Source organism: Onychostoma macrolepis, chromosome 11 (genome assembly GCF_012432095.1).
Source record: "Onychostoma macrolepis isolate SWU-2019 chromosome 11, ASM1243209v1, whole genome shotgun sequence".
NCBI classification, from domain to species: domain Eukaryota; kingdom Metazoa; phylum Chordata; class Actinopteri; order Cypriniformes; family Cyprinidae; genus Onychostoma; species Onychostoma macrolepis.
In genome coordinates this window covers 14,927,267-14,951,972 of record NC_081165.1, presented here as the reverse complement: position 1 = coordinate 14,951,972, position 24,706 = coordinate 14,927,267, and the positions used below count along the sequence as shown (strand labels likewise).

General features: G+C 36.0%; 2 protein-coding genes and 1 long non-coding RNA gene across 9 annotated transcripts in view; 1 reads left to right on the top strand and 2 right to left on the bottom strand.

Annotated features, from left to right (window-relative positions):
- Positions 1-730: 730 nt before the first annotated feature.
- On the bottom strand, positions 731-18,732 carry pir (pirin). The gene is made up of 9 exons (XM_058790802.1): positions 18,498-18,732; positions 18,305-18,397; positions 8,360-8,440; positions 6,939-7,145; positions 4,374-4,458; positions 2,318-2,362; positions 1,674-1,756; positions 1,498-1,564; positions 731-1,136 (listed from the first exon to the last, which is right to left on the bottom strand). The coding sequence occupies exons 1-9, from the start codon at positions 18,585-18,587 to the stop codon at positions 1,018-1,020; spliced, it is 870 nt and encodes a 289-aa protein (XP_058646785.1). The 5' UTR covers positions 18,588-18,732; the 3' UTR covers positions 731-1,017.
- LOC131549037 (uncharacterized) lies at positions 18,282-19,210 on the top strand. The gene is made up of 3 exons (XR_009273318.1): positions 18,282-18,410; positions 18,634-18,748; positions 19,081-19,210. It is a non-coding gene; the product is annotated as an uncharacterized LOC131549037 (long non-coding RNA).
- zgc:113276 (uncharacterized protein LOC553748 homolog) overlaps positions 18,763-24,706 on the bottom strand; it is an 8,492-nt gene continuing 2,548 nt past the window's right edge. For 2 of the 7 annotated variants that reach the window (XM_058790792.1, XM_058790791.1), the window contains exons 5-10: positions 23,322-23,616; positions 23,077-23,210; positions 22,493-22,732; positions 22,142-22,303; positions 21,432-21,521; positions 18,764-19,265 (exon numbers count right to left, since the gene is read on the bottom strand). In XM_058790792.1, coding sequence (XP_058646775.1) covers positions 19,098-19,265; positions 21,432-21,521; positions 22,142-22,303; positions 22,493-22,732; positions 23,077-23,210; positions 23,322-23,616 — 1,089 coding nt within the window. In that variant the 3' untranslated portion in view covers positions 18,764-19,097. Of the gene's footprint in view, positions 19,266-20,805; positions 20,958-21,431; positions 21,555-22,141; positions 22,304-22,492; positions 22,733-23,076; positions 23,211-23,321; positions 23,617-24,706 lie in introns of those variants that run through there. The other 5 variants (XR_009273315.1, XM_058790793.1, XM_058790795.1 and 2 more) reach the window with 5 other exon arrangements.

Sequence of the window (24,706 nt, the reverse complement as noted above, 5' to 3'; positions counted from 1 at the left end):
AAACAAATGTTAACTTTTCTGAGCTGTTTTTGTAATTACTTTTAACAACTGATCCCAAGGTGATTTTTAGTGGATGTATAAAGTCAGTTTCCCTCAAGTTCACACAGTTGAACTAGCATATGTATTACAACTTTTTTTTTATTTCAGACAAAAGAAATATAATCAGAGTTCTATTAAAAAATGTCCTGGCTCTTCCAAGCTTTATAATAGCAGAGAATGGCTGTTGAGATTTTGAAGTCCAATAAAGTACATCCATCCATCATAAAAAGTGCTCCACATGGCTCCAGCGGTGAATAAAGGCCTTCTGAAGCAAATCAATGCATTTGTGTGAGAAAAATATCCATATTTAAAACTTGATAAACTGTAATCTCCAACTATTGCTAACTGTCATACATGCGTTCACAAGAAAGTGGCATCCAGTGGATGACAGGATGTAAGTGTAACGCATGCGAATCTCATGAGAACCAAGTTTTGTTTACAGCAAAGGAAAACCGGTCTCCAACAATTTTGTACAAATTTGTGACCAGTGTTTTGATCTGCTCTCTCCTTTGTGCTACCGCATTCGTCATTTCTCACCAGAGTTTATGCTACGCCTACATCATCTGCTAGAAATCTCAACAGCCATTCACTGCCATTGTAAAGCTTGGAAGAGCCAGGACATTTTAAAATACAATTCCAATTGTATGAGTCTGAAAGAAGACAAAAGTTATATACAACTAGGATGGCTTGAGGGTGAGTAAATCATGGGGTGCATTTTAGTTTTGGGTGAGCTATCCCTTTAACCATGAACACAAAGTCATCCAGAACGTGTCCATACTTCATTTAAAACCTCTTTTTGCTGGATCTTGATTTTAAATAAATGAAACAAGGTTTTATTTACACATTTTATATATTTTGTGCATTTTAAGTGTGATTTAAATATCCAAATACTTCTCGGGGCCACAGAATATTAAGTTAAAGGCACAAAAAATAAACAAAGCCCATATATTCCCAGAGAGAGGGATCTTCAGAAAAAATTTAGAACTTTTGGCCGATCTTTGATCGCCAAACTTTTGCCCCCTCAAATCCATTAGTGGCTGATCTGTAGTCTGAGATGGCTTGATCAATCTCTTCTTGTGTGTTCATGACAAAAGGCCCTGAAACAAATAAATAAATCCTCTGGCTTTAGAAAATATATATTTTGGATAATGTAGAAATACAGAATGTTTATAATACAACAAATATAAATATATTCATATGTAATATTTAAATATTCACTGTCAATTTAACGTTAATTCAGTGCAAATAACTATAAAGACTACAAAATATCAAAATCTTGCCTCCTTATCTATATGTAAATTACGTTTGACACAACGTGATGTATTTTCTCAGCAAATATTTATATGCGCAATACATTTATTTTGACTAATGAATAGTCAAATCATGTAATCATACCCCTAATTCATAAATACTTGTTCAAAAGTTTTTTTAAATGTTACCTATACCGTTATAACTTACCATGCTGAACCACAGGTTCATTAATGGGTTCTCCAGCAATTAACACAAAGACAGACTCTTCAGCTGCCTAGAAATAATAATGAAGGGAATAAAGAGACTGAATTTACAGTAAACATGAATTCTTACAAAAACTACCAGAGTAGCTCCATAGGAATAGTAGGAGGGGGGAAAAAAACCTTGTTTTCCACTCTGACGCATTCACCATCTTCCAAAACCACTGTGTGGTGTGGCTCAATTGTTCGCAGATCATCGTCTGGGCCTGAGGGAAATTCAAATAGCCAGAATTTCACAATCCTATACAAATTATGTTATAAATGTAGACGTACACCATTTATCATTTTACATAACTAGACCTGGCTAACAACCTAAGGCTGATTCGAGGTTGTTGAAGACCAGATACCCCACAAACCAGATTAAATAAGGGAAAATGTCAGCAAGAGATATGTTTTGAGAGGCAAAGATGGTCCCACATATTATTCCACCCACTTTTGGAATAATTTCCCCAAAAAAGTCACAAGTGGAATATTTACTGTTAATGAATGTGTTTAATTTCCTACAACCTGGAAATCATCAAAATCAACCTGATAAATCAACATATCAAACACTGCTTTGGCAATCTCATTTCTCAACGTGAGAGTTTAGAGTTGCCATTGGCACAAGATCATAGGAATAGTCTAAATGTCTGTCAGATGTCCAAGAGAGAGAGAGAGGAAGTGAAAAATAACCATAAAGCACCTGCTCATATTTCAAGGACAGAAAGCTGCTGGTGGATTTGCCTGCAGGAAGACAAAGTTTCTTTTCAGTCTTCATTTGAACTCACCAGTGCATAAAGAACCTGCGAGGGTGTAGATGAAAGCTGTCCAACCTGAGGAAGGAATACTACCATTAAAACATTGGAACCATAATTATAAAATAATAATAATTGTAGGGTTAATGCAGCTAAATTGGGCCTCATTTGAGTGACTCATTTTACATGAATTGACCCTTTATATAGATGGAACCAAAAGTCTGAGACCACCCTTAAAACATGACATTTAAACTCCCATTTACACCTGTAGTAAAACTGAAAGATGTAATATATATATATATATATTAATGATAAATAATACTTATTCATTAAATTACAGAACATTATACCATATTATATCCTATTAATATGCTGCATTATTTTAAAATAATGAAATAAGCAAGAGATTTCAAGGAGTCAAACTGAACCTCGCTGTGATTTAAATCAGGGGTTAAATCACTTGTGGGTCGCAGAGTGGGACAAGGTGGGTCGCACAAAGTCACTTGGCTGCAGCTAAATTTACGTTTCACGACACACACACAGAGTTCAGTCTAGGGCTGCACAATATAAAAACATTAATTAAGAACTGCGATATTGCTTTGTGAGATTTTCGAATCGCAAAGGCCGCGATTTAAAACATGAGTTGCGTGTTTTGAAGCGCGGGCGCGCACTAAGTTGCAATAACAGTGAGGGTCTCAGAGCGATGGTTCATTATTAAAATGCTCGGTCCGCATAATTAATGAGAAGAAACTCGCTCACTTCACTGCGCTGTGTTCTGCATGAGATTGCATGCACCGGAAAATTCAAATGTTACGAAAACCGATTCAGGTATGTTCAGTCCTATCGTCTGTTTGAACTCGGCACTGTCTATCTTTCTGAGAGATAGCCTATAAACCGTTTGTTGTTTTCGTTCCTTCATATGCATTTGGCTACATAAGGAAACGGTCTGTAAAAACATTTAACATGTACGGGGTGAGCGGGGCACAAACGCGGATTTAATTCTAACACTATGATTTTAATAATAATTTATTACACTATTATTTTTACAACAAAATGTAGCCTACATATCAATGTAGAGAAAAAAATGTGCCAAAGTTCAAAAATCTTTTGAAGATACCGCTGAACATTTATTTAACCATTGCAAAAGTCAATTTCTGGCTGAAGTAAATTTGTCATCTTGGTTTTTAGTGTTTATTTAAAATAAGACATCTGCTTATTATTTTTTTTACCATTGTTTCACAATTATTTTAATCACCAAACTGTTTTAGATAGTTCTGCTACGCTTCTTTTGCTTTGCTAAAAATAAAAAATAAAAAAGCGATGGGTTCTGCGCCCCCGACTCATTTTCTGCGCTGAACCCCGCGACGAGTTTGACAACACTTGCAGCGCGGCAGAAGTGAGCGTGTTTCAGTTTTTATGGACATATAGACTCATTAACGTCTGTAAATGAAGAAATTAAAACGTAATTATAGTAGCTACTATAAAATTGTAGCTACTATAAAATAAAATTTTTATTTTTCTTAATTTCCGCCATATTAAACTTGTGTACAGTAATGCCATTTGGTTTTTTCTAATTTTTTTCTTATCTCAAATATTTTGGCGGGTCTCGAAATAGATTATACTTGTCTAGGTGGGTGGTGGAATGGAAAAGTTTGGGAACCCCTGATTTAAATGATAACCAATCAAACATTTTCTTATCTTGTTGAAAAGGCTTCACTATACCTTTAAGAGCACTTTAAAACTCTATACCATTTATGCAAGCACACTTCATGGGCACTCAACTAGTTTTTATTTATTTAAATATCTTACATTTGAAACCTCTCAAGATATAGACACTGTTGTAGTGACTCAAAGTATGAACTATGACTTAATTCCTATTGGAGTTAAAATAACACATACTGTCTTTTCCCAGAATCTTGTGTAAGGTATGATGTTTCACAATCATGCATTTTATGAGGAAAATAAAGACTAAATTAGTTTGCCTTAACTAGGGAAAATGCCAAGTTTATAATGTTTGTAATTAACTTTAGGATTAGTGGAAAATAATAATAATTAAATATCAGTAAGACATCTGATAATCATTTTTTACCTTTAGGAATAGGCTGCACATGCTTTGCACCTTCCTTCAGCACAAAGTCGAGGTACATGGTTGGCGTTCTCGTGTAAATCTTTGACTGAAAACAGAAAAGGCATGTAAGTACCACAACATAATATCTTGAAAAAATTATGGTTAACAGCGGAAGACTACTGTGACAACAAGATGTTATGCTCTTTATTCCTAACATATCCATTTTTACTAGATTTTGTTATTGCTACAAGAAAAAAAGCAAGAGAAATTGTTCAATATTGTTTAAATTATGAGCTCAAACAGATGTAAAAACATTGTGTGTGAGTTCCAGTGCATATCTGGTTCCAGTAAGCCCAAGTATTTGGCTGACCCACATTTAACTTTAACGCTGCATCCACCCCTCTGCCCTAGAGAAACCACTTTTAGATTTAAAACATTTTACAAAAACCACTTCCAATGAAGCCTGCTCCGAATTTCCTGCTGTTGTCTGAGAGAGGGGGCAGAGGATGCCCTTGCAGCAGCAATTAGCCTGACGGACTTCAGTATCGGATTGTAAATCGGACGTTCTGATTGGATGGAATATGTACAAAGAAGTCGGCCGTTTGGATCAAACATGACTCTAGGATCTTGTATTTTGTATTTCCCGTAAATCATAGATGGGAAAGAGACAGACAGAAGCGTGGGTAATAGTCGTAATGTGTTGATAAATGGCTGCACAAATGAACATGTTTGCGAAATTACAGACAATAAACAGATGCAAGTGTCAGGCAAACGGAGGCGTACTGACTGCTTTTTTTTTTTTTTTTTTACTCAGTGGTTTGGTTCAAAGAGTTTAGAATAATTACGAGGAGCATGTTTTCTATCACCTGATAAACATGCAGGCCTTCTGGCTGGTAATCATCCATACTTCATATTAATGCTTTAGTATATCTGAAAACTACTAAGAAACATTTTAAATCCAATAAACTTTTTAAATCATTTTTTGAAGGTTTTGGCATGCTTATTGATGAATAAAGGGATATGAATGGAAACTATGAGGAAAAGAAGAAGAAACTGGGCTCCCAAACAAGCCCCTTTGCTCTGTGAAGCACTTGTGCTAACTACATTAGGCTAGAAATGACCTTAATTAACTGTCACCGTCCCACCTGTGGGACGCTTGGCGCTCTTTTTTTCGTTGTCTTTTTTCCCTATCAAATATTTGAGTAATCATCATAAATTATATATCATTTGAAAGCTTAAAACCTCAAAATTCATACTGTGAAAACCATTTTGAAATCGGACATTGCTTTACCATGGAAATTGTACTTTAAAATCGTTTGGCGGTCTCCTCCCCCTTAGTGGGTGGTGTCAAGTGTCATATTACACAATGTATTACGGTCTTTTAGAATCAAAACTTTTTATAATCTTGACAAAATACATATTGCCGGAAAGGTCTGACTCTCAGGATTCCATATTTGGTGGTCTTTTTGTGATCGGAGTAATATTGACAGAGAAATTTAGACATTTGTGACAGAAAAATGCATTAAAAAATTCAATGAAGTTGAATGGCACCGGTGGCTGTTTGTGGTATGACGCCCTAAATAAAATCTCACAGGAACCTCAATTTTTCTCATATCAACTTCAAATTTGGAACATAACTTATTGAGACATAAGGCTTTAATTTTATGCCAATTTTAGAGTAAAACCTGTTATGTAAAATATTTATTTTATATAAAATATATAAAAAATAATATTTTGTATTTTCTTTACAGTAAATTTAAACTTCTATAACTTTTGATACTTTCATATTTTAAAATAATTCCACTTTTGCAGTAATCTGCTGATTGTCTTCTTAAAAAAGAGTCCAACCTTATGTCTGTATTCCAAAGCATTCATGAATTATAAGAGTTTAAGTTCGGATAGTGCACTTTCATGTATATGTTCAAAAATGGGGGGTGACAGTTAAGAGGTTAATCCAAGGCTTCCACATGTTTTAAACAAAGAATGTCTATTACTTATACAATTGTTTATTATTACTGGATAAGTATTTTTAAAGTATTTCCATTCAAATTCAAATATATCTTCTTATGAATAATTCCAATTTGTTAACCTTCTTTGTGACTCGTCGAAAACAACTATTCAAATGAACTGTTCATTCACAAATCAGTTTTTCTACATTCACACAACCTTGATTTCCTGATTCATTTCTATTGAACCATTTATATTACACTAATGGTCAAAAGTTTGGATTTTTAAATGTTTTCAAAACAAGCCTTTGTTATTCCTTTTTAATTAAAATTAAAGTTGTATTATTAATAATTAAATACCATCAATAATTGATAATAATTGAATAATTTCTGAAGAATCATGTGGATTGAAGACTGATGGAATAAATTACAATACATTAAAATCGAAGAATATAAAAGAATACATTTAAATTTATTTAAAGTTATATGATAGCAAATTGTAATAATACCTCACAGTATTACCTTTTACTGGTGAGCATAATAGACTTCCCTCAACAATCCCAATATATATATATCTCCCAGTTTTCCATGAAAATTAAAACAAAATCCAAAACTTAGTAGCTTGTGCTATAACACCTACCTTTACTCCAAGAGCTTCCCCTGAGATGACGTTCACAGTGACTCCATCTTTGCTGGGTTTGGGAATCTCTTTGCTCTTCAGCTCCTGGTACTGAGGCTCTACCATCTTATCTGCACTTTTCAAGTTCACCCAAAGCTGAAGGCCATGAATGCGACCGTCAGACACAGGCATCTCCGCATGAATTACCCCACGACCTGCCGTCATCCACTAACATAACAGAAAACAAAGAACAAGAAGTGAGAACAAATACTTAAGTTTTATTCCATTCTATTCCTAATGGTAGACCTATCTGGTAGTAATTGCCAATAAACAGACAAACCGCTTGGTTCAGGAGCTTTGCGCACTGGTTAATGTCATCTTCATGTGGAGCATGAGAGATCTTTATGAGCTTTTATTTCAACGTAAAAATGAACCACTCCAGTTTTACAACAACAGCTTAATGTGCTTAATGGAGCACTTTTCTTTCACCTCTTCCTTTTTCGCTCTCTCTTAGTGGAAATTTCCATTCGTTCTGAGGTTTAGCAGCCCCTCTCAGGGAGCCACTGGGCACTAGGTGGTTTGAGTTATGGAGTGAAACACTCAGCAGCTTTTTGTTTCTATGTGCTACTATCAGGGAGTCCCTGAGTGTTTGATGGTGAGGCTGTAGCCCCGGTAGCTGGAGGTTAGGTGCGAGCTGTAGTTAAAGTAGTGAGGCCTACAGACATATTAAAGGCCCATTAAAACATTCCCTCACTGACCCGGGAGAAATTGAGACAGCTTTATGACACCGAAAAACACAGGAAGTGCCCTACGGGTGTAAAAGCTCTTAGTCCATTTAGTGTGTGCATACATGGATATAACATCCTATTAAATGTAAATACATTTTATTATAGCTTAATTTTTAATTAGCAACCATTTTTACAGTATAGAAAACAATAAAATGGGGGCTTTCATTCTATCTATAACAGACTTACGTAATTGTACATATTTCTGATGTGTTACTTTTGGCTCACTTTAAGTAAAAGGTGCAGTCCCACTTTATATTAGGTGGCCTTAACTACTATGTACTTGCATTTAAATTAATCATTTGATACAATGCACTTATTGTGTACATGTTTTTACGTTGTACTTATATTTAAAAAAATACCTGCATGTAATTACATTTATAATTACAATGTTGACCAATCCCTTACACCTTAGCCCACCCTTAAACTCAACAGCAGCAAATGTGTTTTGCAATACAATATGTACATAAGTACATTGTACTTATTTTTTTTTATCTAAGTACATAGTAGTTAAGGCCACCTAATATAAAGTGGGACCAAAAGTCGTTTTAAAATTATATTAGACATGTAGTCTTTAACGTAACAGTTCTTCTCCAGTGGCAAAATTTCACATGAAAAAAAGTTCAGTGTTGATTAAATTACTACAAGGTGTTCTACCTGAAGATCCCCAGGTTCTAACCTCCCGCTGTGACCACAGGAGTCTTCATGGGCTGTTACTCCACTCAACAAGTATGTTACCTGTGCAAAAAGTGAAACATATTTAACCCCATACAGCATAATGAGAGAAAAGTCCCACATGTGAAGCCATTTGAAACACAGGGATGAGATGTAAGATTGTAGTTTTCTTATTGAAAACGAAGCCATTTCTTGGGGAAATATTCACACAAAAGACAGTATGGAAAAGTAATCAACATGATGTTCATTTAGAGGAAAATAAACATGTCAAAAATCATACAGGTGAAAGGTGAAACATATTTCAAGGGCTGCGTTTGCAGAGTAGATGCAAAAAGTTTATGTTTGAGGGATTTTGGTAAAGCCCTGATGGACTATAAAGTTAAATGCCATAAGCAGATACATCCTAGTCTGTGAGATGGAAAATAAAAAGTGTTAGCGGGTGATGATCTAATGAACATTTGATCAGTAAATAATTCTGACACAAATGAATACACATATTTTTCGAATGTCTAGTAAAGGTCTTTTATGCACCATAAAAAACATAGTCCTTCCAGGCCAAGACAGAGTTAGAGGCTAGATGCTAATGTGTCATAATCAAAATATGCATATATTAAATAAACATCTTTCCAATGAACAAAATCTGCCCGTAGCTGTTTCCCATTTGTCCACTGAAAAAGCAAAAATGAATGTACATGGTCAGCTGAGGTGGTCCGACATACAGCGTGGACGGATTGCATGCCATCTCTCACACGGACTACGCTGCTCTCAACAGGATACGGGAGGCAGGGTAAGAGGTCAACATCTGACCCCTCGGAGGCTTGCTTGACCCGTGGCCGCAGGCAGCCTGTGATCTGCAAGCACAGCTGTGATCTGACAGTCAACGTGACTGTTCACGAGCAAACACACCTGCATGTTTCAGGCAACATAGGTCCAATTCAACTAATAATGATCATAGTAGGAAAATTAAACCTCTAGAACTTACAAAGATAGCCTCAACTCGACGAGCAGACTGGACATTTATCCTTCACAGCCTTGTTTTAATTGGCATCTACCTTGACTAAAGTCCATTGTATATTGTTTGTCTGTGTTATATACTGTATGCCTGCAGAACAAATTACCACTCTAGAGGGAATAAATATTTAGCCAGAATTTGGCTTTAAAGTGCTCTCATAATGAGTCACTTTCCAGCAAATCTCTGAATACAAATATTACAAGAAAAATCCATTCATGAAGGAAGGTGACACATAGTCAGACTCATTCTCTACAGTGAATGAGATGAGAGTATATCTGTGCAGATGGCAATAGATGACACCAAACTGTTTAAGGAAACAAGTCTAAATGATTCCCACAGCCGCACAGACCCACTTTCCATAGGAACAGTTTATGCCAGACACATTGCCAAACTGTGAGTAAACAAATGAGTACATCAGATGTTGTAAATAAATAAGGAGACAAGAAGGCTGAGTGAGTTGGTCAGCTTTTCTTTAGTCAAGTTTCAGAAAATACTCTTAGGACCAGTTCTGGCCAAAATACTGACATTTTAAAGGAAGCGTTTTTAATGACCATACATTCTCTCACATTTGAGTGAACAGTTTTTGAGTACTTTAACTGCCAAAACTGGTGGGAGTGGTTTACTGGACAATCTTTATATGCTCGGCAGCTTTGTTAAAATTGCCTTTTTTTCTGTTTGGACATGACATATTGAAGGACTCCTTAAAAAGAAGAAGAAATTGAGAAAGAAAACCCAATAGGCTTCAGTTATATCACAGCAACAAACCAGAATTTGCTACTTTCTTGGTTGCGGGGAAGGAGCGTTATCATTCTAGAGTGCATCTGATTGGATAAAAATGTTTGTAGTACAGGATGAGTCATCAATATTTCTTATCAGACAAATATTTAAAAAAAATTTCCAGAAAAAGACTGCACATTTTAAATGTGTATGTGCTAAAAGTGTCCCATACGGAAAGGTAATATATTCACATATATGTGAAGCACTGTTAAATATTGTAACCGTCCAAGTGAAATTTTGGGCAAAAATCACAAATAATTTAGGGGAGGGTACCTCAACTGAAAATGCCACAAAACACCGTAGTGCATTACAAAGTGTTTATATTAAATAAAGGTAATCCACAGATCATTACAGCATGTACATGAAAAACAGTCAAAGTCTTTTTGACTGCAAAAACCACCCGTCACATTTATCATTTATCATTTATCACAACAGAGAACAAAGAAAAAAACTTATCTAATTGAATGAATATTGGTCTTTCAGCCAAAGTATATGGTGAATCCGAATACTGAAGTCCTCGATGATGATAGGAGGTGAAAAAAAAATCCAAGTGTCTGATAGCAAGGGTAGCATAAATAATCAGCGATCCGAATCTCCTTAAAACATAGAGTATGTTGCGATTCTTTGATGTTGTTTTGTCCCACAATAAGTACAGAGCTTTAAAGAAGAGATTTTCTTAGGCCATTGATGAGGCATTCAGAGTAAAGACGACAATGTAAGGACAGAAACAAAAAGAGTTCTTCTACAAAACAAACAAAAACTAGTATTAGCCTTTAACAACAACACCACATAGTTTCACCCTTAAACCATTTACAATATTAATGCAAAGTTACACAGTACAAAAAATTAACCAATACACTTACATGATTGAGCTGAAAACATTAGTTTCTCAAACTGAACTCCATTTGTGGTAAGGTTATGCAAGTGGAAGCCATGCTTCCTCTTAACCAAACAGGTATCTCTTACTCTACTGCCTACCTCCATTTTATCCCTTAACATAGAAAATCCGGTAGGGCCCCCTGCAGCACAGTAGAGGAACTACACACAAAACCAACAAAGTAACTGTACTATAGTCGGTTACAATATACAGTGGGGCAAAAAAGTATTTAGTCAGCCACCAATTGTGCAAGTTCTCCCACTTAAAAAGATGAGAGAGGCCTGTAATTTTCATCATAGGTATACCTCAACTATGAAAGACAAAATGAGGAAAAAAATCCAGAAAATCACATTGTAGGATTTTTAAAGAATTAATTGGTAAATTCCTCTGTAAAGTAAGTATTTGGTCACTTACAAACAAGCAAGATTTCTGGCTCTCACAGACCTGTAACTTCTTCTTTAAGAGGCTCCTCTGTCCTCCACCTGTATTAATGGCATCTGTTTGAACTTGTTATCAGTATAAAAGACACCTGTCCCCAACCTCAAACAGTCCAACTCCAAACTCCACCATGGCCAAGACCAAAGAGCTGTCAAAGGACACCAGAAACAAAATTGTAGACCTGCACCAGGCTGGGAAGACTGAATCTGCAATAGGTAAGCAGCTTGGTGTGAAGAAATCAACTGTGGGAGCAATTATTAGAAAATGGAAGACATACAAGACCACTGATAATCTCCTCGATCTGGGGCTCCACGAAGATCTCACCCTGTGGGGTCAAAATGATCACAAGAACTGTGAGCAAAATCCCAGAACCACACGGGGACCTAGTGAATGACCTGCAGAGAGCTGGGACCAAAGTAACAAAGTCTACCATCAGTAACACACTGCGCCGCCAGGGACTCAAATCCTGCAGTGCCAGACGTGTCCCCCTGCTTAAGCCAGTACATGTCCGGGCCCGTCTGAAGTTTGCTAGAGAGCATTTGGATGATCATATGGTAAGATGAAACCAAAATAGAACTTTTTGGTAAAAACTTAACTTGTAGTGTTTGGAGGAGAAAGAATGCTGAGTTGCATCCAAAGAACACCATACCTACTGTGAAGCATGGGGGTGGAAACATCATGCTTTGGGGCTGTTTTTCTGCAAAGGGACCAGGACGACTGATCCGTGTAAACGAAAGAATGAATGGGGCCATGTATCGTGAGATTTTGAGTGAAAACCTTCTTCCATCAGCAAGGGCATTGAAGATGAAACGTGGCTGGGTCTTTCAGCATGACAATGATCCCAAACACACCGCCGGGGCAACGAAGGAGTGGCTTCGTAAGAAGCATTTCAAGGTCCGTGTTGCCCAGCGACAGCCCCAAAACATTACTGCTCTAGAGGAGATCTGCATGGAGGAATGGGCCAAAATACCAGCAACAGTGTGTGAAGACTTACAGAAAACGTTTGTATATGAAGGGTATATAACAAAGTATTGAGATTAAATTTTGTTATTGACCAAATACTTATTTTCCACCATAATTTGCAAATAAATTCTTTAAAAATCCTACAATGTGATTTTTCTGGATTTTTTTTTTTCTCATTTTGTCTCTCATAGTTGAGGTATACCTATGATGAAAATTACAGGCCTCTCTCATCTTTTTAAGTGGGAGAACTTGCACAATTGGTGGCTGACTAAATACTTTTTTGCCCCACTGTATTGAAATATATTTTGAAAATTCGTAGAACATAATGGTCATGTTGCATGTGTGTATTTACAGGCTATTTGCGAAAATATATTCATGCCTCATTTGATGTATTTTTAATCAATGTGTTTTTGCAATGCATTTTGTTTCTACACTGTTTACCATTCTTAAAGCTATTATTATATGATATTATAGAATAGAATATAACAGTATATCCTATATTCTCATTCAATTTAGGCCTACTATCCACTTAAACAATATGTTATCAAGTTTCAGGACAAGTTTCTAATTTTATGTACTATTTATGTAAACGTTGCGTAACTTTCACGTGTTTGATGGGCGCACGCGTTGAACATTCGAGGCGCATTTAAACTGGAGTGGAGGGAGTTACCATGGAAACGGGGCGGTAACTCAGCTGACAAGTAGTTTTTACTGCTTTCAGGTAAGTTTAGTCCATAAAAATTACACAAATAATATATACAACTGTTCCTGACACTTTCTTACATGTAATTGACACGCTTCTGTTGAATATTTACTTTACAGAAAAGGTTCAGTCTGTTAGCATCACAGCTAACTATAGAGGCTAACTATAAGAGGTAAGCTAGCTATAATAGATTTGATTATGAAAGTTTGGGATTTTAATCACCTATTATGTATAGATGAGTGGTTTTGATAGCTTTGTAAATGTTTCGCTGCCAATTTGTTAATGGATGAATTGAAATAAGATAATTAATTTAACCTAAAAATTGCACTGTACTGTTAATCCACTTACATGAACTAAAATAGGCTGAAACTATTCCAAACACGTTTTTATCTTTCATTGTAGACAAATATTGATAAAAATTATACTGTGATCTCAGGAGCATCAGAAAAAAAAACCTCTAATGGGAGCTGCTGACAGAGATATAGGAAACACAGGTGACCTAAGAAAGCATACTAAATAACTTAATATGCATTTTTTCACAATATATTTCACCTATATCATCATGCATCTTTAAAACCTAAAAACTTAAATTATAATTTCTTAAGATTTTTTTTGTATGTTCTGTACATTATTCTTTCTCTATTCTGCATTTCACCTCTGCTGTAGTTTATTTCTTATAAACCTGACATTGTATACTACATATTGTTGGCTCTGTGACAGATTGTTTATGTTCCTATATTCTTCCATGCTGATGGCCGTGCAGCAGAGGTGGAGGGAACCTCTTGTCGAAGAACATCTCCAAGACACTATGAACCATCTGAGTAGTAAGTAAAACCTCAAACATTCAAAAGTTTATCAGATATAAAAAAAATATATCAAATAAATATCAAATATTTTTTGAGTCCTGTGTGTCTTAAAAGTCCATCTTGTTTAATACTGCATTGAGGACACTACAACCTACAGAGGGGTACAACATAATTCAAAATGAGACACAGATGATGATAAAAAAAGTGCTTTGAAATGAAATTTAATAATGGTAAGACAGAACCGAGTACTGTGACTGTGCCTCACTTCAAAGTGTAACAGTCTGTAATGGTCATCATCTGCCATACCAGATGGATGGTGAAGGTGGGAATTATAAGTTAGATTTTCTAAACTTTAAATGTAGTAAAGTGTTTGTTCAAGTAGACTTTATTGCTTGTGGAAACCTCACACAAGCCTGAAAGGTGCTTAAAACATAAAATATTACATATAGCATTGTTAGCCAACCATGGTCGCAAGTTCCGTCGTTACCAGCATGGTTCAGTGATTCGGTGTTTCCCGAAACCATAGTTCAAACGAACGTTCGCAATCAGCGTGATTGGAACTGCAGCTCTCAACCTGTGGTTAGAAGCATAGTTTCTTGTTAATAAGATATTGGGCTTAAATAAATATGCTCTTGGGCACAACAAGCAAGCTAACATACAGTACTATCTCTATCTTCCATTCTATCTAAATATAAAATGCATTTTAATTATGTATTTTTGCGCAACGTAAGAGGGAACCGCGATGCATCAAACATCAAATAAAGCACAATGACAGGGAACAAAAAATAGCAAATTAGTCAGTAGGTACCATGTTCAATACACCAGCATCTTAGAGATTTCTAATCAGTTAAATAGCATAAGTTATTCCTCCAACACATGCGTGTGACGTCATTAACAATGGACCTATGTTGCTGAACCAATGTGGATCAAACGACGGAGATGCAACCGTGTTCGGGAAACAGTCGTGACTAGCTAGTTTGTTTCCAAAACAATGCATCGTACTATGGTGGTTAATCAGCGAGTTACAACGTTGTTCGGGAAACGCACCCTCGGACAGAATTCAGCTCCAGATCCACCCTCCACACCAGACTTCTCACTCACAAGGATTGCTGTCTACTAACATATTGTGTTCTCTTCAGAGTTAGTAGCATGCAGATATTACTTGATATAATGTATACTTGAATATTGCAAAAATAGGGAATGTATCTTATTTAAAAATATAATGTTAATTGCTTAAATATTAAATAAAACACCTAAAAGCTATTTCACACTTGCCATACTCCAACAGGGTGAACACACTGACCAAACAAAACAAGCATTTTTAAAAAACATTTTTTTTAATTGTTTTTGTGGCAGTGTGAAATAACCATAATGCTGTATGTTAGGTGTGAGATTCATTAAACTTGGTTTGCTATAATACATCTATTCATAAGTGCACCAGTGTGAATCATAATTCCCCCCACATTTCCTGTATATCCATAAAGTGATATCTTTGTCAAAGTATTCTTTCAGTTTCCACACATTAAGACAGTCCCTTGCTCCCACCTACTGGCATAACAATGTAACCTTCAATGAAAGAAGCCCAGGCATGATGTTGTTGTTGTTGTTGTTGTTGTTGTTTTGTTTAGTTTTTTCTTAAAGAAAAAAAAAAAAAGAAAAAAGATTTTGCATATGATTTCCAATTAATTATTGGAAGTGGGTTGGTTAAGGGCCTGATTAGCTGATGTATTACAATGCTTGATTCGGGTTGAATAGGGGAGCATGTGATTAGTTGAGAAATTGTGCATAGTTAATGATAGCTCTTAAATATTTAAATACAGTGTGTTGAATGCCTACTAAAACTTTTAATATTATATTTGTGCATAATGTTTTGACCCTGGATGCTTACAGAAGGATAATCTTTAATTATGTGCTAGAAACATCATGAGCATTCATAATTTTTGTTGGTTCATGCTGAACTGGTGTTGATAAATGTACTCTTTATATTAATAAGTCAATTTATATTGTCACTGTTTTTAAGTTCCATTGTCTGGAGAATTTTACAGTTTTTCAGTGTCCAAATGTTGTTTTTATTCTATTTATTATGAAGGGGCAAATTATAATCTATATAAAATGAAAACATTTACATGTGTGGAGATTTAATTTATTTACATAAAGTTTGAGTAAACGGGAATATATTCTATGAAACATGTTTAAGTTTATTTAATTGAATATTTGAATGTTTTAAAATATATTTACATTTATAGAAATTAATATATGGGCATATATTGCAAATGAATATATTTACATAGACTGATATCTGAATGTATTTACATATAAAGGAAATAAATATATGTAAATAGTTCCTATAAAAAAGCGGACAAAATCAAATATTTAAATATATTTCGAAATATATTTACATATATTGTATAACATATATTTGCTTCTATTTGAATTTAAGATATTTCAATTTATGAAAATATATTTATTATTAATATATTTCAATCTATGTGACTTCTGTATGGGGTATTTTGTCAATGTTTTGTATATTGACATACAGTACAGTACAGTACAGAAGCGAAAATGAACTAAAGCCAGTTTGGGTGACTAGTGCTAAACCGTTAAGAACCTGTGAGCCCTCTAGTGGTCAAAGACTCTAATCCAGGGGTGTCAAATCAGTTCCTGGAGGGCCGCAGTCCTGCAGAGTTTAGTTTCAACCCTGCTCCAACACACATACCATGTAGCTTTCAAATAAACCTGAAGGACTTGATTAGCTGGATCGGGTGTGTCTAATCTCTGCAGGACTCTGCCCTCCAGGAACTGAGTTTGACACCTCTACTCTAATCTATCATTGCACTGGGTCCACCTTCTCTTATTTTAACTCTTTTCATAGTGTATTTTTAATTCAGTGAATGTTAACGATTCTCAGTGTTGTTATTTAGTTGAAAAAAAAAATGTCATAGCCTTCCGTACTTTATTATTCAGACGACTATAGAAGCATCAGTCAGAAACATGTTGTCACGCTGAACTTGTTACTTTTCTCAGCGATGTGGACGCAGCCGCTTGTTGTTGCAGGAGAAGAGTTATATCTAGTTGTTTCACAGAAAATTAGATTTCCGTTTGTTTGTCAGAAAACGTTTAGGTATTTAATAGAATTAAACAACTACGCATTTAAGTGTACCAAATTATTTCGTAAAACAACAATAAAAGTGCTGAAATTGGAAGACATCCCATATGTCTTTTTGAACCGCCACGCGCCTCCTGGCGGAAGACACCGTTCATTTTTCCCTGATCAGAACCAACAGGAAGTAGAAGGCTTGTAACATTCAGTGTTGCCAGATTGGGTGGATTTCCGCTCAATTGGGCGGTTTTGAATTTGATTGTGCGGGTAGCCTAAATATTGGCTGGTTTTTGGTCAGTTTGGCGGTTTTCAAAACATATAAATTGTATAGGCTAATTGGTTAACAAACAAGCCCGAGTGTGCATATTCTGCATCCAGTCAGTCAGTACAGCGTTACTAAACACACACGCACACTGCAAAGACGACTGGTGCTGATGTTGATGTCGCGGCCGCACTCTTAGCCAATCATTCACTAGGGATCAGCACATGTGATGATTCATGAGTGACGGGTTTTTAGTGCGATAACGGATCTGATTTTGAATGTATAACTGTAAGTGATCTTAATGCCTTGAAATATAAGTTTGATGGTAAAGAGTGGAGAGTGTTTTAACTCTCAAAACGTGAAATTCATTACAACTGTTAAGGGAGAGATGACATGAAGGCTATATCACTGCAACTCCGAAATCAGAGCACAGTTAAATTATTTAATCAAAATCTATTTAGATACGATCCTGTCTTTTATCTTTTAAACGGTCCAGATTTGTATATCCTAAAGCTGCTGGACTGTTGATATTGAAAAATTATGCATGTGTTTTTCGAGGATATCGGTTAATTTCTTGATTGCCGTTTTGACAGTGTCTGCTTGCATATTTTAATCATATTTGGTAGTTCTCTTTAATGTAGCCGATTTGATCCATGGGAAATTTATCTAGCATTATTTATATTATTTTTTTCGTCATTAGCCTATTTCGTTATAAGGTGTTAAAAATGGCTCTTATCAACCTTGACTTACATTCTATCACATTATTTTGACAGTTAAAGTTTTGGGCGGGTTTATGTGAGTTTTTGGTCTGGAAATCGTCCATCCAATCTGGCAACACTAGTAACATTACACCGCCATTCACTTAAATTCATTTCACCTGACTGCAAGGATTCATAGATTTAACAAGTGTCGTCCTTTCCATTACTGTAATAATTCATGGTTTGAAAGTACACGACTTTGCCTCTTGACTGCTGGAAGATAACGTTTACCGTCTCAAATCCACGATGAGGATGATCAGGAAAACCCGCTGGTTTGGCAATACAGAATTCATCCAGCATCAAGAAAGGGTCGAGATTCTTCAACTGAAAGAAAACAGTGCGTTTCATGCAATGTGTCATCGTGCATTTCAAATAAACAAAAATGCGTAATACAAAAATGCTAAAAACAGCAATGAAAACTTACTTCTTTCCGTCCGATACTCCGGCGAACTCGAGCCCCGACGCCTTCAGACTGTTCCACACTCAAAACGACCTTAGAAACTCTTCTAATCATGATAAACACCTTGATATCTCCTTATAATCCCAATATTTTGCTTCAGTTTTCAGAGCTCCCAAGTGCACCGGAAGTCAGAAAATAAACAAGATGCACATTTATTTAGACAACTCGGCACTGCAGTGTTATCCGCTCTTACAGGAAATCTTCACCTATGACAGGTGTGTGTTTAATATGTTGATGTTTTGGGTTTGCCATGGCTTCCTACACAGATCACAGTCTCACTAGATTCGGATTATTTAAAGGCGCAGTGCAAATCACAATGACAATGCAATATTTTGAGCCACAAAGACTGACTGCATTTACACATGACTGTTTAAATGAGCCCCAAAACAAAAGTTAGGCGATTTATTTATTAGTCAGCTTCATATACAGTGCAGCATCTTAAAATGTCATTTCACAGCTGTTCTCAGCATTTCCCCCTGTAAATTATTCTCTTGTGCTGTCAGTTCGACACCTGAGACCGCTGATCTGGTTCCCTCTCTCTTTGCAGGTGTTTGTATGTAGATGTTACAACCACATGAGGCCGTGCATATGTGATAAGTACTCTTCAGTGCGGATCTTCTCCATCCTTTCTGATGTACTCTCATCCAATCCACTGTGTTGAGCTATGATGTCTTTGAAAATGCGTTTACTCGCAGCTTGACCCCCTGCAAGGTTCACTGCATGAGGCCCAACCTGTGGATATTTCATATATTTATTACCTGTACTCAGCGATAGGCACAAAGACATCAAAATGTATTTAAAATAAATATACTGTGTGGAAATATGTATTTAAATACAAATACAAAATACTGTGTGGAAAAATGCATTTAAATACAAATACAGTATTTTGTATTTTGAAAATACACAAAATACATTTGAAATTGGCCATCCAGTAAAGTAACACTATTAAGGCCTGTTTACACCAAGAATGATAATTATAAAGATAACTATATTAGTGTATACAATGCAGTTGTGTCATCTGTCACTTTAAACGCTCAAGCTATTTAAAGCAGAAATGATTCCGATTGGCTGTCAATGTTTTTAACATTCATTATTTTTTGTGCTGTTATGGTTATAGTTGTGGTGTGCTGTTCACTGGTGTGAATCTGCTATTCACTTAGATTTAGGATGTACTCACACTAGGGGATCTGATCCGTGCTTGAGCCCGATTGACCCTCAAAGTCCAGTTCATTTCACAAGTGTGACTGCTCTGTACCATGTCCAGTGCGGTTTGTTTAACCATGCCCTGGCCCGCTTGAAGAGGTGGCTTGGGTGTGGTACACATGTAGTGTGATCGCTAACCACGCTGGCCCATGGAACAGTTAATTTACTATTTTTGTATGCGCTATTGTTATCATTATGACAGCAAATCTGTCTTGCTACTTGGATATCACACTTTTCAATTAATTTAATTGAGTACATTTAGTTTATAATGGGTCTGGTTCTCATCTTATTGATGAACAGGTAATGATGTAGTTGCCTCTGTAATAATACAGTGATATCTGTCTGTTAGCGAAAGGAAATTCGCACTTGGGCTTTAGTACAAGGAAACTGTGCCTAGTGTGAGTATACCCTTAGAACAATTATTTTTTTATTATATTTTTATTATTAACATCATAGTTATCTTTGTCTTGGGGCACACACACAAACACACACACACACACACACACACACACACACACACACACACACACACACAGAAAGCTGCTTATTACTCATTTATCTTTGTTTCGTTATCACTCTGACGTGTCAATAGCTCCTGAGTCCTGCCCACTAGAAGCTCCACAGTTATATTTGCATACCACAACGATATATAAATGATATAGAAAAAGTTCAATCGATTTACACTTTATATCATCGCCAACATATATATATATATATATATATATATATATATATTGTCATATCGCCATAGCAAGAAGTAATGATTAAAGTTTAATGAACACATTTGACTAGCTAGTTGATAAAACCAAAATCTGACCAAAAAAAACAAAACAAAAAAATCTTACTAGTGCTAATGCTATGTTCCCCTTGCTAGTGCTCTTTTTTACCTGCTGGGGGAGGAATGCTTTTTTCCCCACAAAAGCAAGATCACTTTGTTTTAATGTTAAAGTCATGCACATAGTAGTGCAATAACCATTTCAAGCATTTTGTATGGTTTATACACAGCAAAACAGCATCAACAAGCTAACTATAAAGATAACACTGTGAATGATGATATAGTTGTCAACAAATGGGATGCTACATTTTATTCAAAATTAAATATTTTAAATATCTACTATTTTGGCTTTAATAAGATTTTCCCAGGAAACCTGGCATCCTCCACGATTCCTATTCAGTCCAACAGCAAAGCACAGTAATGCGACAAGCTTGTAATCAGGACTTCTGAAATTGGAAATAGGAAATTTTGATAGCACACGAAGGCAGTATTATTCCTTATTTCCTTACAGGAATCCAGAAAATGTCTATATAAATTATATTAATATAAATATATACATGTAAATACATGTAAATATTTTCAAAATATATACTGTATGTGTGAGTCTTTATATACACATAATAAATATTCACAGTACACACATATATTATATAAACAAAAACTCTTATTTTGGATGAGATTAATCTAGATTAATCGTTGCCCAGCACTAATTTAAATACAAAATACCTTTGGATATTTTTTACGTATTTGAAATACTGCCCATCCCTGCCTGTACTGGTGGTAATGTTATCTGCAGCCTAAATCATTGCGTGCAGGTGTTATCTAGAAATGACTCCGTGATGACTCATAGTACGATGACTCACTCACATGTTTTCATCTCCTACCACACATCATAATACATAAAAAGAACATAACAGCACCTGAAGTGCTGCATATTGTCCCATCAGGTAAAGGGGGCATCCTGCTGTCCACTGCAGTGATTCTGTTATGCATGGCCAGCCCTCCAGAACCTGTCAAGCAGGAAATGCTTAACTTTTGTAGGCCTACAGTTGTGCACATGAATAATTTTTTTTTTAAAAAGCAAAAAAAACTTTTCAGCACTTGTATTGTATTTGATACACATTTCTTAAGATTCTAAATTATCAACATGATCAAAAATGTATTGAAAAACCTGTTGTACACAATCTACTACATGCCTTCTGTCATCTAATTGAGTTCATACTTTTTTAGCAAGTTAAAGGCCTTTAGATTGTGGTATATGTTTTTACTATGAATTCTTTATATTGTTAATAATATTTAAAGATGAGCACTTACTGGACTGAATCAACTTAGGATTACTTAATTACCTATACATGATTTTTTTGAAAGTGTTACAATGTGACTATCAAATATGAAACATCGGGCTTTTAAAGATCATTTGTTTGAATATCACGTAATGCATTTCATTAAATGAATTCTACAAAGCTTTGATTATGAAACTAAGGATTTATGAGCCAGAAATGCCTGATGTATCAAATATGATACTCAACAAAAAGGGTTAAAAGTCTAGTCTGTATATTTGTGTTATGTTGAACCCCTGTTTTAAAGTTTTTGGTTAAGTACAAACTTGTAGAAATGTCTACTTGCTCACTTGAATGGGGAATTTTGTCATGACATCAGAGAGTAAAGGATCCTGGGTAGCATCCAGTTTGCAGCCTGTTGCCAGCCAAATCTTTTCTCCACCCCATTGTTCGCCACTGCACAAGGAGACCCTCCAACGCTGTGATTGATAACACCATTTAGCTTCAGCCACCTTGGGGTAAAGACATTTTAAATAATAAAATATTAATTACATTTAAATAAGAAATCCAGTAACTTGGTTTGCACTGCTGTAGACTCTTTGAACTTAGATATTCTTTGGACTTTGTGCTCAGCTGTCAATGACTCAGCACCCCACTTGAGCATAGCTGCCTCACAATATAGCCAAACTTTTCTGACACACCTGGCAATGAGCTCTGATCAGGAGCTGGCCACTCTGAATGAAAGGTTGAAGTTGTGCGTAGGCCTCAGGGGTCACTGCTCCTCCTTTCCTGGCTTGTTTGATCATCACTAGCCTCTTGTGAAGACTTCTTTCATTATAGAACTGCCTTAAGTAGGCCAGGCCATCCATCTTGATCCCATGCTCAACGTGGGAATAGCGTCCAATCAGACTCTCTATATCCCCAACGTCAAACTGCTTAAGCTGAGAGAGAGAGTAAAGTTTGTTATTTTAAAAAAATTAATGAATTAAGTAAAGGTGCTGATTTTTCGCTTCTTCCAGCTTGAAGAAAGAGGGGTGGCAGGATTAATTTGGTGGTTCATATATATGACATAATTTCTACAATGGGCAACATCACCTAGAGCACCTTTTAATAAACATTCCATGTCCATTCATTTATTTGGCAGGTAGCAGGTTGTTAATCTCAAAATAAACCTCTTCAGGGTGATACACGACCCCTAAACTTGGTATTGTTAGGGATTATTTGGCAGTTATGATCAGTTGATTTTACATTTCCCTTTATGTAGCTATGTTTACACTCAATTTACCTGTAAGTGTTTACGTAAGACCCAAGTCACATGACATGCACCCTGCTTCAGTGCAATTGAGATGATATGGGCGCTGGTCAGACCTCCACCTACCACCATCACTCTCTGACCCATCTGACACACAGGAGGAGAACCTGAGAAAAAGTGCATATTCGTCATCTCACATTATTCAAATTTAGTATGTATTTAGTTATTTTTTGCTTTATATCTGGCTGATCAGGAATTGATAACATTTAAAAACTCACCTGAGGAGGATTCACCCATCTTTTCATGTGTACAGAAGTAATGCATGAGCTGCACTGTGTGTTGTAAACTTTCCTCAGGGTAACTCTCCTGGATTGCCCGCACCCAACATGGGATGTTTGCCATCTGCGCCCTGGAAGGTCCAGTCGCCATGATAACTGTTTTTGCCTCTATATTTTCCCCAGTGTGTAGTGTCACCTTGAAAAACTTAACCTTGCTGTCATTCTCAGTTAAGACTGGGATGATTCTGTCCACTGTGGCTCTGATCAAGACACTGTCCAGGTCATACTTGCGTACCTAGGTGGAAGTCCTTTGCAATGTAATCCATAATTTATTATTATTTTATAGTGCATTTATAATTCAACATTTAGAGTTAGTTTAGTATCAAAACACATTGCACTTAACATTCTAAATGAGATGTTTGATCATGTTATAGCTGAAACTCAATTTCCCATAATGCTCTCAGTAGTGTTGTTATAGCAACTGTAGTTTTGTGTATTTTTGAGACTTTGGAGCCCCCTACAGTTAATTGTATGGAATTCACTGTCGTAAATATGCAATTACTGTGGATAGCTGCATGCAGACGCAGATATGGTCTGCCTCCCAATATGCAGTCTATCCATGCTAAATTCTATGTGATATTAGTCATTTTCAATACTATTTAGGGCAGGCAGATAGGGTGGATAGTGCAAACCCAATTCCAAAAAAGTTGGGACACTGTACAAATTGTGAATAAAAAAGGAATGCAATAATTTACAAATTTATATTTTATTCACAATAGAATATAGATAACATCAAATGTTGAAAGTGAGACATTTTGAAATGTCATGCCAAATATTGGCTCATTTTGGATTTCATGAGAACTACACATTCCAAAAAAGTTGGGACAGGTAGCAATAAGAGGCCGGAAAAGTTAAATGTACATATAAGGAACAGCTGGAGGACCAATTTGCAACTTATTAGGTCAATTGGCAACATGATTGGGTATAAAAAGAACCTCTCAGAGTGGCAGTCTCTCTCAGAAGTCAAGATGGGAAGAGGATCACCAATTCCCCCAATGCTGCAGCGAAAAATAGTGGAGCAATATCAGAAAGGAGTTTCTCAGAGAAAAATTGCAAAGAGTTTGAAGTTATCATCATCTACAGTGCATAATATCATCCAAAGATTCAGAGAATCTGGAACAATCTCTGTGCGTAAGGGTCAAGGCCGGAAAACCATACTGGATGCCCGTGATCTTCGGGCCCTTAGATGGCACTGCATCACATACAGGAATGCTACTGTAATGGAAATCACAACATGGGCTCAGGAATACTTCCAGAAAACATTGTCGGTGAACACAATCCACTGTGCCATTCGCGTTGCGGCTAAAACTCTATAGGTCAAAAAG